The sequence below is a fragment of the Elephas maximus genome, chromosome 2 (assembly GCF_024166365.1).
Source record: "Elephas maximus indicus isolate mEleMax1 chromosome 2, mEleMax1 primary haplotype, whole genome shotgun sequence".
Classification (NCBI taxonomy): domain Eukaryota; kingdom Metazoa; phylum Chordata; class Mammalia; order Proboscidea; family Elephantidae; genus Elephas; species Elephas maximus.
This window is the reverse complement of record NC_064820.1, coordinates 191,402,701-191,415,397: the sequence shown is the minus strand read 5'-3', so window position 1 is coordinate 191,415,397 and position 12,697 is coordinate 191,402,701. Positions and strand designations below refer to the sequence as shown.

Sequence of the window (12,697 nt, the reverse complement as noted above, 5' to 3'; positions counted from 1 at the left end):
TGTGTTTTTATGATAGCAGTCTCATACAATATTCCTTTTGTGATTGACTGATTTCACTCAGCATAATGCCCTCAAGATTCATCCACATTGTGAGATGTTTCACAGATTCATCATTGTTCTTTGTCATTGCGCAGTATTCCATTGTGTGTATGTAATCATAGTTTGTTATCCTTTCATCTGTTGATGGGCACTTATGTTGTTTCTGTCTTTTTGTTATTGTGAATAATGCTGCAGTGAACATGCTGTGCATATGTCTATTCGTGTGACGGCTCTTATTTCTCTAGGATATATTCCTAGGAGTGGGATAGCTGGAGCGTATGGTATTCCTGTTTCTAGCTTTTTAAGGAAGTGCCATATTGCTTTCTATTTTGCATTCCCACCTGCAGTGCATAAGAGTTCCAATCTCCTCAAAACCTCTCCAACATTTGCTATTTTCTGGTTTTTTTTTTTTTTTTTGGTTAGTGCAGATCAGGGTGAGACGGCATCTCTCATTGTGGTTTTGATTCGCATTTCTCTAATAGCTATAGGGTCGCTATGAGTCGGAATTGACACGATGGGTTTGGTTTGTTTTTTTTAATAGCTAGTGATTGGGAGCATTTTGTCATGTGCCTGTTAGCCGCCTGAATGTCTTCTTTGGTGAAGTGTCTGTTCATATCATTGCCCATTTTTAATTGGATTATTCTTCTTTCTATTGTAAAGGTGTTCGGTTTTCCTATAGATTTTAGAGATTAGACCTTTGTCAGATGTGTCAGAGCCAAATTTTTTTTCCCAGTCTGTAGGTTCTGTTTTTACTCTTTTGGTGAAGTCTTTTGATGGGCCTTGAGTGTTTAATTTTTAAAAGATCCCATTTATCTAGCTTATCTTCAGGTGTTTATATATTGTTAATTATGGTTTGTATCCTGTTTTCCTGGCACTGGGTTTTTTTTTATATTGTTTGTATATTTGTATATTGTTAATTATGGTTTGTATCCTGTTTTCCTGGCACTGGGTTTTTTCTTGGGTATCCTGTTTATGCTGTATATTAGGGCCTCTAGCATTGACCCTCTTTTTTCTTCCATGATCTTTATAGTTTGTGATTTTATATTCAGGTCTTTGATCCTCACCCCATTTTTCAGAGAACACATTGGCTCCAAGAAGCAAAGAATTTACCCAGCTTACATAATGAGTTCATGACTAAGACCACATCTCCTGACTTCCAGACACATCCCCTGCTAGGAATCTTCCTTCCACACACCCCCCCCCAACGTTGGGTGTCCCTTTGCCATCAGCTCTACCCTCTACCCAGTAGGTACTCTGTGATCTGGAAGGATGTTCCAGAATGATGGCTGGCTGCAGTCTGAGCAAACATAGTGAGAAACGATGCTGGCCTGGGATTTACCACATGGACCACCATGGGGTCAAGAAAGAGAGAGCTCCACAGACAGGTTTCTTTCTGCCCTCCTTGGAAGGTGACATCTTTTTTTCTGATTATAAAAGAAGATACACTGTAGAAAATCTGGAAAGTACAAGAAAACATAAAGCACAGAATTTTAAAATTCTACCTTATTCCTACCAGCCTGGAGGAAACCACTAATTGACATTTATATACACAGGTAGTTCCTGACTTAAGACGTATTTGTGTTGTGATAAATCGCACTTAACCACCGGCTGAGTTTTTTCTCTCTTTTTTTGGTGCATCTTATCATTAGTGATACATACTACATACAGTGTTGCAGTGCATCATTTGCTGATGTTACTACTCTCAGATGTTCACAAATCGAATTTATAAAGATACTGATAATAAAAAGCAGTAATAATAAAAACTAAAAGAGGTATTCGACTTAGAACTGACTTAGGACGGAGTGGTAGGAATGGAACCTGTCGTAAGTTGGGGACTACCTGTGTGTGCACACACACATACATTTATATACCCCAAACCAAACCCACTGCCATTGAGTCGATTCCGACTCATAGCGACTCTATAGGACAGAGTAGAACTGCCCCACAGAGTTTCCAAGGAGCGCCTGGCAGATTCGAACTGCCAGCCTCTTGGTTAGCAGCCATAGTACTTAACCACTACACCACCAGGGTTTCCACATTTATATATGGTATATATAAATTTTTTTGAGGTTAGGATTACATTGTTTTACTTAAGGTCACCTGAACTTTCCCCGATATGTCTTAGAATTTTTTTGATTGTACAAAAGTCCTCCTCATGCCAAAAGGGATTGACTGGAAGGCCTGGGCCCCCCCTGGTGTGTGTCATAAAACCCATAGGCGGTCAGGTCCTGGCAGCAGGAACTGGAGTGTGGGAAGGAGCCAAACTGGACTCTCCCCATCCCGCTTCTCTTTGCACTTCTCCGTCATTTGTTCTTCTCTGCAGACCAAATGTCTGTCACAAACTGAAAAATGGCTCACGGTTACAGCCATATTCCTGGACGGAGCTGACATTCTCAGGTCTAATGCTATATTCCTGAGAGAAAGAATCTGATTGGCCTGTCTTGGATCAGGTGACTGTTCTTGGGCCAGTCAGCAGTGGGCATGGAGGCAGGCAGAACCAATGGTACTTCCGAAGTGGGAGGGCCCTCAAAGTACGCTCAGGCATCAGTGGGAGGATTTGCTTATTTTTCCTTTCCTGCTTCTTAAAAGGGGTCCAGAAAGCCCAAGTTGAAAAGTGGCTTCTGGAGGCCCTAGGACAGGGTGGTCCTCAAGACGGAGCCATCGTGGTCCGGGCCACAAAACACTTATTCCACTGTCTGTGAGCGGGTGGGGCCCCTTGTCCTTTGGATAGCAGCTCTTGACAAGCCCGGCTGATCTGGGGCTCCCTGGGATGGTCCTCAAACCTAAGTAGAGGAGGAAAAGCAGATGTTGGGTAGACAAAGCCCTGCCACCAGGCAGACTCGTGGGTATGTGTCCATCAGCATTTGGACCAGACCATGATTCCTGAGTCACTCAGACTCTTCCCACGGAAAGGGGACAGGGCCCTGACTCATGGGCAGCTAGGAAACCCGTATTCCCAGAACCATGGCGGGGGCAGCTCCCTCTGCACCCCCATGGCGTCTGGATTGCAGAGAAGACAAATGGAGCTGAGAGCAGATGGAGAGAGGTGGGGGGGCTGTGGGAGGTTAACCTGCAGAAGCAGTGCCCACCTACCTCTGTGCCCCTGTGCTTAGCACATAGTGACGATAGCTTCTCTTTATGGAACATTTATCGTGTGCCAGCACTGTGCTAAACATGATCTCATTTCAACCTCACCCAAACTGGGATTTGAACCCCAGTTTTTATAGATGAAGAAACTTAGTCACAGATAGGTTAAGCCTCTTTCCCAAGGCCACACAGCTAGTTGAGATGAAAGCAGGATGTACGTCAAGGTCTCCTAACCAGTGAACTCAGCTTCCCAGGAGAATGAGCACACAACTCCCCACAACCCATGGTCAAGCTGTGGCCAAGCAATGGGGGCAGGAAAGGGGGAGAAGGAGGGAATGATTTTCTGGTGCTGCAAGGCCATCAGCGTCAGAGGTAACCTGGGTTAGAATCCTGACTCGGCACTTAGTAGCTGTATGTCCTCAGGCAAGTCACTGCATCTCTAGACTCCATTCCTCACTAGTTAAACATAGATAGTAGTTCAGTGGTGGAATTCTTGCCTCCCATGTAGGAGAAATAGGAGACCCAGGTTCAATTCTTGGCCAGTACACTTCATGTACAGCCACCACCCATCTGTCAGTGGAGGCTTGCATGTTGCTATGATGCTGAACAGGTTTCAGCAGAGCTTTCAAACTAAGATGGGCTGGAAAGAAAGGCCTGGAAATCTCCTTCCAAAATCAGCCAGTGACAACCCTATGGATCACAACGGTCCTATCTACAAACCATCTCACGAGGATAGGGAGCATCTCCTTACATTGTGTATGGAACCACCATGAGCCAGGGGCTGACTCGATGGCAGCTAACAACAGCCACAGGGTTAATCTGGCCCGTATGCTTAATGGGGATTTGAGAAAAGACCGAGGCCCTGCCCTCCCCTTTCGACCTTCTCTCCTCATTGTCTTATGAAAGTAAAGAAACCCAGGACACTTGACCCTGCTGAGACTTCCTCCCGACCTAGGCTGAGCCCCAGTGGGAAATCTGGGCCTGGTGTTTCTAGACTGTGTTAAACCTCACAGGCTCAGCTGCTGAGGTTGTGTAAGAGGAGACTTCGATTTTGGGTAATTCTGGCTTCAAGGCCTCCTGTTGGGAAGCAGAAGGAACCCCTCCTTGGCCCCAAACCCCCACTGTTGGTTCTTGTGCTTCCTCATTCTCAGATAGCATCCCAGTCACTTCCTGAGATTGGCATGTATTAATGATAATGGTAATAATAGGAGGGAAGGGGGAGGCTTGTGGTGAAGCAGAGCAGGGGCAGAGGGGCAGGTGGGGGGATGGGTGCCCTCAGAGACAACAGCCACGGTGCCTTCCCACAGACCTCAGCCAGCCCCTGGGACTGTTCTAGGGAATTTCTGAGGCCTGCCTGGGAGATACTCCTAGGGTCTTGTTTTCTTCTCTACAACCTCAACTCTATACGTTAGTAGTCATAAAAAACCAAAACCAAATCCATGGCCGAGTCAAATTCCGACTCCTAGTGACCCTATAGGACAGCGTAGAACTGCCCTATAGGGTTTCCAATGCTGTAAATCTTCACGGAAGCAGACTGCCACATCATTCTCCTGCGGAGCAGCTGGTGGGTTTGAACCATTGACCTTTCAGTTAGCAGCCAAGCGCTTAACCACTGCACCACCAGGGCTCATTTAGTAGTCATAATGAACATGTTTTTAATTATGTTATTTATTCATAAGATGGATTTTTCCACTGTGCTAAGTGCTGGGGACACAGTACTCAGTGAATTAAGACAGACATTGTTTCTACTTTCTTGAAACTTACAACCTAGTGGGAAAGCAGACCCTTAGGTAATTGCAGTAAAGTGTAATGAGCATTGTGATGGGAAAGTAGGTTCAAAGGAGGCACATACTGCAGGGGGACCCAGCCTAATATTGGTAGAGAGGGAGTACCCAGGGAGAGCTTTCTGGAAGAAGTAGTGTTTGAGTTATGCCCTGCTGGTTAGTTGACTTGTAGAATATTCCCCATTGGTTTGTCTGATTGTTTCCTTATGGTGTTATTTAACTTGTTCCTCTACCTTCTATGTTTCCTGTGAATTAGGAGTTAGGTCGTTTAGAAGCTTGAGATTCAGGGTAAATGCTCTTGGCAACAACACTTGACAGATAATTTTGTGTAGTTCATAGTGCATCATCTCAGGGATCACACAATGGGTGTTTCCCTGTTGGTGATACCAAGTTTGATCCCCTGGTTGTGGTTGTAAATGCCAGGTTGAAATCACCATTGAAAAAAGGACATTTTTCATTTTGCATGGAGCCATCTGTTAACATTGTGTGACTGTCCTATTCCCCACTAACCTTTCACCCAGTGGTTCAGCATCGATTGATGATACAATGGGGGGTATAATGTCTTTTTTTTCTCAAGTGGTTATGCTGTAAGAATGTTTAGTGATTCATTTCACCAATCTCCAGTTGGTGGGCATTGAGACCCACCTTTTTGCTTTTAAAAGCAGTGAATGGCTTTGTCCACATAAAGTTGTGCACGTGTATGACTACTATTTTCTTATGATAACTTGTCAAAAGTGGAATTGCTTGATCTAAAAAGCATGGGCATTTTTGAGGCTCTTGATGCTTACTGTCAAATTTTCCTCGGAAGTACTGCACCAATTTATATTCCCGCCAGCAATGTCTTAACAGGCCCAGTTTACCACACCATCACCAACAGGTACTTTTTTTTTTTTTTTAATCTTTGTCAGTTTGACAAAGTTTAATATTTTTGTTGTAATTTGTATTCCTCTTGATAATAGTGACATCATTTACTTTTTAATTGTTCTTGGTTTCTTCTACATTTGATTCAGATGTACTCTGTCTTTAAACTGAAAGTGATACCTACCCTAGGGAAAAAAATCAATATCTGTTGGGGCACCAAAAATACATTCACCATGACTAAACCGAAAAAAACAAGCACATTGCCGTCAAGTCAATTCCGACTGATAGCAACGCTATAGGACAGAGTAGAACTGACTCATAGAATTTCCAAGGAGCAGCTGGTGGATTCGAACTGCTGACCTTTGGTTAGCAGCTATCTCTTAACTACTTCACCACCAGGGCTCCTCACTATGACTACTATAAAATTGCCAGTCATGACTTAATAGTAAGGAGTGTTATTAAGGTGGATAAGGTGGGTTTTATTTAAAAGGATGTGTGCTTTAGGAGATATGTTTTCTTGGATTACTGCTGATATTGTTTATTATTTACTATTTCCTGGCAGGGTTCTAGTGGGCACCAGCCTATACCCTGGGTATGGCCACTCAATGTCATGGTACATCTTTTGGGGAAAAAATCACAGTGAAAGAGAGGAGAGAAAAATGATTCCAAGAGGTTTTCTCAAGGTCTTAACTCAGATGTTCCATAAAAGGTTCCACTGTTTTCCAAAGCTAAAAGATACCACAGCAATGGTCCGATGATTCATTTTCTAAAGGAGGAAACATATTCCCAAAGGTTAGGTGACTTGTTCAAAGTCATGCAGTTTTGTTTTATCATAGAGCAAAAAATTGTGGTGTACTGTTGTATGAATTTTACATGTATAGACTCATGTTACATGTTACTCATGTTACATGTATAGACTCATGTAACCGCTACAATCAGGATACAGAACAGTTTCATCACCTCCGAAGAACTCTGTCATTCTATCCGTTTGTAGTTACCCCATCTCCCTACCCCTAACTTTGACAATCACTGTCTATTCGTCTCTGTAGTTTTGTCATTTTGACAGTATCATGTGAGTGGAATCATACAGTACATAACCTTTAGAAACTGACTACTTTCATTTGGCATAATGCCTTTGAGATTCACCCAAGTTGTTGTGTGTATCAGTAGTTAATTCCTCCGTATTGCTGAGTAGTATTTCGTTGTATGAATGTGTCACAGTTTATCCATTTACCTGTTGAAAGACATTTGAGTTATTTCCAGTTTTTGACAATTTTGAATAGAGTTGCTATAAACATTTGTGTACAAGTTTTTATATGGATGCAAGTTGCTATTTCTCTTGGGTAAATACTAGGGATTGGTGGGTTATATGTTACGTGTGTATTTAACTTTGTAAGAAACTGCCAAGTTGTTTTCCAGAGTAGTTGTGCCATTTTGCATTCCCACCAGCAACATATGAGAGTTCCAGTTGCTCCATATTTTCATCAGCACTTGTTACTGTCAGTATTTTTTATTTTAGCCATTCTAATACATGTGTAGTAGTATCTCATCATGGATTCAATTTTCTTTTCTCTAATGGCTAATTAATGATGTTGAACACCTTTTCATGCACTGATTTGCCACCCATATATCCTCTTTGATGAACTGTCCAAGTCTTTTGTCTATTTTATAATTGGGTTGGTTTTTTTCTTATTTTTGAGTTGTAAGTGTTCTTTATATAGCCCTGATGGCGCAGTGGGTAGGAACATGGCTGTTAACCAAAAGATCAGCAGTTCAAACTCACCAGCTGCTCCTTGGAAACCCTATGGGCAGTTCTACCCTGTCCTGTAGGGTTGCTATGAGTTGGAATTGACTTGACGGCAAAAGGTTTTGGTTTTTATGTAGTCTAGGTACAAAAGTATCCTTTCTTGGATATGAAACATGTGTTTTGAGGGTTATACCATGGAGATACCTTTAGTGTCATTCCAAGGGAACATGACTTGGGGTATAGAAATCTCTTCAGGAAGTCTGCTTTTAATCCCTTAATGCCAAGCCACTGAGCATTACTTGGGTTTAGAATATAATCTAAAAGCCAAGGTCTGATATGCTAGAATTGCTTTGGTTACAAGTAACAAAAACTAACTTAAACTGGCTTACGCAAGAAAGGGAACACTTTGGCTCAAGTCAGTGAAATGTACAAGATTTGAGCTGGATCCAGGGGTTCAGATGATGTCATAAGCACGCAGTTCTTCTCACTCCCTCTTAGCTCTGCTTTCTTCTGTGTGGCAAGCTCTCTCTGTGTGGAAATTCCTATTTCTCCTCCCAGCTAGCCACTGTAGTGGGAAAAAGTGTTCCTTCCTTGATAGCACCGTCAAAAGTCCTGGAATGGAGTCTCATTGGCCTGGTTTTGATCATGAGCCCATCCTTGAACCAATCATTATGGCCAGCCCTTGGGACTCACATGCTTACCCCCACCCGCATCACAAAGACTACGGGAAAGGCCTTCTCCAAGAGGAATCAGGACATTGTTACGAAATAAAAGGGACCCTGGTGGTGCAATCTTGAGCATTTGGCTGCTAACTGAAAAGTCAGAGGTTCGCACCCACTAGCCACCCCACAAGAGGAAAGACCTGGTGATCTGCTCCTATAAAGACAACAGGCTAGGAAGCCCTGTAGGGGAGTATTACTCTGTCCTATAAGGTCACTGTGAGTCAGAATCCACGCGACATCACACAAAAACAACATTACCAAAAGAAGGGGAAAGGGGGTGCCTGACGCACAAATATTGGGCAAGACCCCTCAGATTCATCCGTTATTGTGGTTAATCCTCAAGGGAGATTATCATACTTGTTTAGAGAGAAGGACACTGTGGTCAGAGGTTAGTTAACTTGTGAGTCACCAGCAGCAGAGCTGGCATTAGAATCCAACACTCGTGCTCTTTCACCAGCCCCCAAATCCTGGGTGAGGCCAGAGGCCTGCATTAGGGCAGTTCTCATTTAAAAAGTTCAATCTGTGCCTAAAAATGCTGGCATCAGACTTTCGTTCAGTTGTTGAATCCAATAAACCAATTAGGCCTGCTGCAGAATCCTTGTACCGTACGTACAGAACTTCTAGACTTGTAAACAAGAGATCAAGAACGAATTGTGTAAGCAGAATATTGTTTTTTTCCATTTATGGGAGTATACTTTCTGTTTGGTTGAAGAAAAAAAAAATCCCTGATCATCTTTCATTTTTATTTTCTCGTTTTTTAATCTCCGCTGGCAATGTCCTTGACAGATAGTCATCCACATTTTGCTTCAACATGCCCAGTCTCGGGGACCTGTAGTAAGGTATTTACCCTTTTGGGGCCTCAGTTTACCCATGTGGAAGGCGAGACCGTTGGATTAGCTGAGGTCTGTGGTCCCTTTCGGAGTCCCTGGGTGGTGCAAGCCATTAATGCATTTAGCTGCCAACCAAAAGGTTGGAGGTTCACATCCATCCAGAGACACCTTGGAAGAAAGGCCTGGTTATCTGCTTCTGAAAAATCAGCTATTGAAAAAGCCCTGTGGAGCTTAGTCTACTCTGACACACATGGGGTTGCCACGAGTCAGAATCAACTTGACAGCAGCTGGTTACTGGTGGTCCCTTTCACCTCTAACTTCCCTTAAGTGGTACATAAGTCTCCTTACTGGCGTCCCTGACCCTCTTCACACCATTTTCTACATGGCAGCCAGAAGGATATATCTATATATGGATATTCGAATATATATAAATATTTCTTTAAAAAGACATTGGATTTTGTCACACACCTTCCCCCACGCCTTAAAACTCTGTAATAGTTTAAAATCCAGACTCCTCATGTGGCCTGCAAGGCCTCATAACCCAGCTGCATACACTTCCCAGCCATATCTTCCCCTCCTCTGAGCTCTGTCCTGCCATAACAGTCTTCCTGTTCCTCAGACATGCCAAGCATTTTCCACCTCCATGTCTTTGTTCACACTCTTCTTTCTGCCTGGAACACCCTTCCTCTTCTCAGGCCTGCTCCTCATCCTTCAGAGCTCAGTTCAAAGGTTGTTTCCTCAGAGAGGCCTTCCCTGCCAAGGTCACACCACACCCACCCCCACTGTGCTCTTCCAGAGCAAGCTCGGGCATTCTTCCTAACACTTAATTAGAATTTATAGTTGTATCTTACTTTTTTGTTTGCTGGCTCATCGCCCATCTTCCCACTTTCTGAGAGCAGGCTCAGCGTCTGTCTTGCTTCACCTGTCAGAGGGCCTGGCACACAGTAGGTGCTTAATAAATGTGGAGTGAATGAATGAATGGTAACCATTCAAAATCCCCATGCAGTAGGATTGAGGGCTACACAAGCAGGTTGGAAGCCCTTTCTTTAATAAAACTAAAATAAGACTAACCAAGACTGTTAGGCGGCTTTGGAGACACAGCTTCCTTTTTGTAGGCCAGTCACTTTTCTGAGGTGATGGCTGATTCATACCCCCTAAGGGCTGCCTTTGCCTGCTCTTTGACTCCATGAGGTGTCCAGGGCTAGTGAGCACAAGCAAGGGAGAGAAGTGGGCCTCAAATCCTCGTGTTGAAGTTGCCTGTTTTTATGAGTAGGAATGGGGTAAGCAAAAAAAAAAAAAACAAACACAGTGCCATTGAGTCGATTTTAACTCATAGCAACCCTATAGCGACCCTATAGGATAGGACAGAGTAGAACTGCCCCATAGAGTTAGGAATTGGGTAGGCATAGGGAAATCAGAGAGCAGAGTGCTAAGATTTCTTGAACGTTTCCTCTGTCAGGCACCAGGCCCAGAGCTTTGCCTCTTATCATCATCACAGCAGCTCTGTGAGATGGGCTGGATGACCCCATTTTACAGATAAGAAAGCTGAGGCTCAGCAAGTTAGGAAATGATGTGAGTCTAGGGCACCTTGAATCTAGAGCTCAAGCACCTTCCTCCTTGCCACACTTATCTGAAATAAAATCCAGGTTGGATTTACAGAGGCCCTTCCTGGTGTATTTTATTTTTTTTTTCCCTGGTGAGCCCCTTAGCTTGGTATTCAAGGCTACCTAGCATCTTGTCCTGATTTGTGTTTCAAGTTTTTATCTTTTCTCACCTGGAGAATATTCTCTTAAAAGTCCATGATGTTCATACTGGGCTCGGGTTCCAGTCACCTCCTCCCTCAATCCCTCCAGAGCTGCTGTCCTTTTTTCTGTTTGGAGTGTGGGCGTTCTAGTGAGAACTCATTTGAAAAGGGACGCTGGCTAAAAGCACTTTGGAAACCACTGCCAGCCTCGTTACCCTTAAACCGGTCTTTGCTCCACCATCATTCCTCCCTCTACCCATAGTCTTCTTCCTCTCCTGCTGTCTAAATCCTATGTGCCCTTCAAGGTATACCATGATGGCTGCAAGCTCAGAGAGCTCTCTTCCGCCACTCGTCATGTATACCTATTGTATGGAGGAGGAAGCTGAGGCTCAGAGAGAGCAAGTAACTTGTTCTTGTCTCCAGTCATACAGCTGGGCAGTGACAGAGCTGAGATTCAAACCTAGGTCTTTGTGACTCTGAATCTGGTGCATCCCAAGGCAGAAAGGCCCCCTTGGTGTTAACGCATGTCTCCTCCATCCCTCCCTACAGGTCTACATCATCCGGGTCACCTGGTCCAGTGGCTCCACTGAGGCCATTTACCGGCGCTACAGCAAGTTCTTTGACCTCCAGGTAAGAACGTGGGGTCTCTGGTGAGCTGCAGGGTGGGAAGTAGTTTCATTGGCCTTACTTTCCCCTAGAACTTCAGAGCCCAGATCTTCACCCACAGTGGGCACACAGTGTTCTTTTTATTTTCCTGGACTTAAAGAAATGACATCTGTTACTTTTGGGACGTGGTATGTGCTTTGTTTTTTATTGCTTTATGCCATGATATTCAATATCTTCCACATAAGAGAAAATGAATTTGTTGGCTTCTTCAGAACGGAGGGTAATCTAGAAATCATTTCCATGTGGCCCTGGAATACGGATTTTGAATTTGTGTTTTGAACAATAACCATGTTGCTGGTGAGCTCCGTGTGTAGAGCACGTTCAGACACACACCTCCAAGAAAGAGCAGAGGTGTTAGGGAATAGCTGTGAGTATGCTTGTTAGCCTAGGATTATTTACACCTACAGAACAAACGTCCACTCAGTTTAGGCTCCATGAGAGGGCTAGGAGTAGATTAATGGGAGGAGGCAGAGCAGAAGATGCAAGGTCCCAGAACCGACAACTGAATGACCCTCCAAAGGCCCAGCAGCTCCCCAGAGTCTGTCATTGTGGCCACAGGACCTCTCGTCAAGCCTGCTTCGCTTTGCTGCCTGCATCTGTGGCCTGGATTCCTACACTTGCCCATCGACCTGCCACCCCTCAAGGGCTTCCCCCAAACAGCACCTCGGTCCCCATGTCGATGTGTCTTTCCCTGCTGTCAGTGCACTGGAGTTCCTGGGTGCCAATTCCAGTCTCCAGGAGGGAGAATCTGGTTGTCCCAGGTGCCTGGGTCAGGAGTCCACACTCCTCTCCACATCACCTGTGGCCAGGGAGTGGAAGGTCATTGGTGCAGCAGCACCTGGAGGAGTAGGTTGGCTGAGAAATGAGTAGGAAGCTGTGGAAGCGTGTACGTGAATGTTGTTTCTCGCTGCCACCCTAGAGCACTGTGGGCCTGTAGTGTGCACGATACTTAACATATGTTACCCACGATCCATATTCCAGCAGAGCCTGGGGCTGCAGACCATGGCTTCTGGGGTCAAATCAGTGATTAAACCCTGGTTCTAGCATTCCCAAATGATGTTACCCTGGACAAGCCACCTCCATGCAAAGGGATGGCCTGGGTTTAAATCTCAGCTTTACATTTTCATGTCTCAGCTTGGTGTCATCTTTGGCAAAGTCACTTAATGTTTCTAAGTCCCCGTTTCCTCTTCCACACAATGGGGATGAAAATACTTTCA

General features: G+C 44.4%; 1 protein-coding gene across 2 annotated transcripts in view; it reads left to right on the top strand.

The window, feature by feature from the left end:
- The window catches only part of SH3PXD2B (SH3 and PX domains 2B), a 124,984-nt gene that overhangs the window by 27,905 nt on the left and 84,382 nt on the right, over window positions 1-12,697 (top strand). For both annotated transcript variants that reach the window (XM_049874324.1, XM_049874323.1), the window contains exon 2: window positions 11,364-11,444. In XM_049874324.1, coding sequence (XP_049730281.1) covers window positions 11,364-11,444 — 81 coding nt within the window. The remainder of the gene's footprint in view (window positions 1-11,363; window positions 11,445-12,697) is intronic.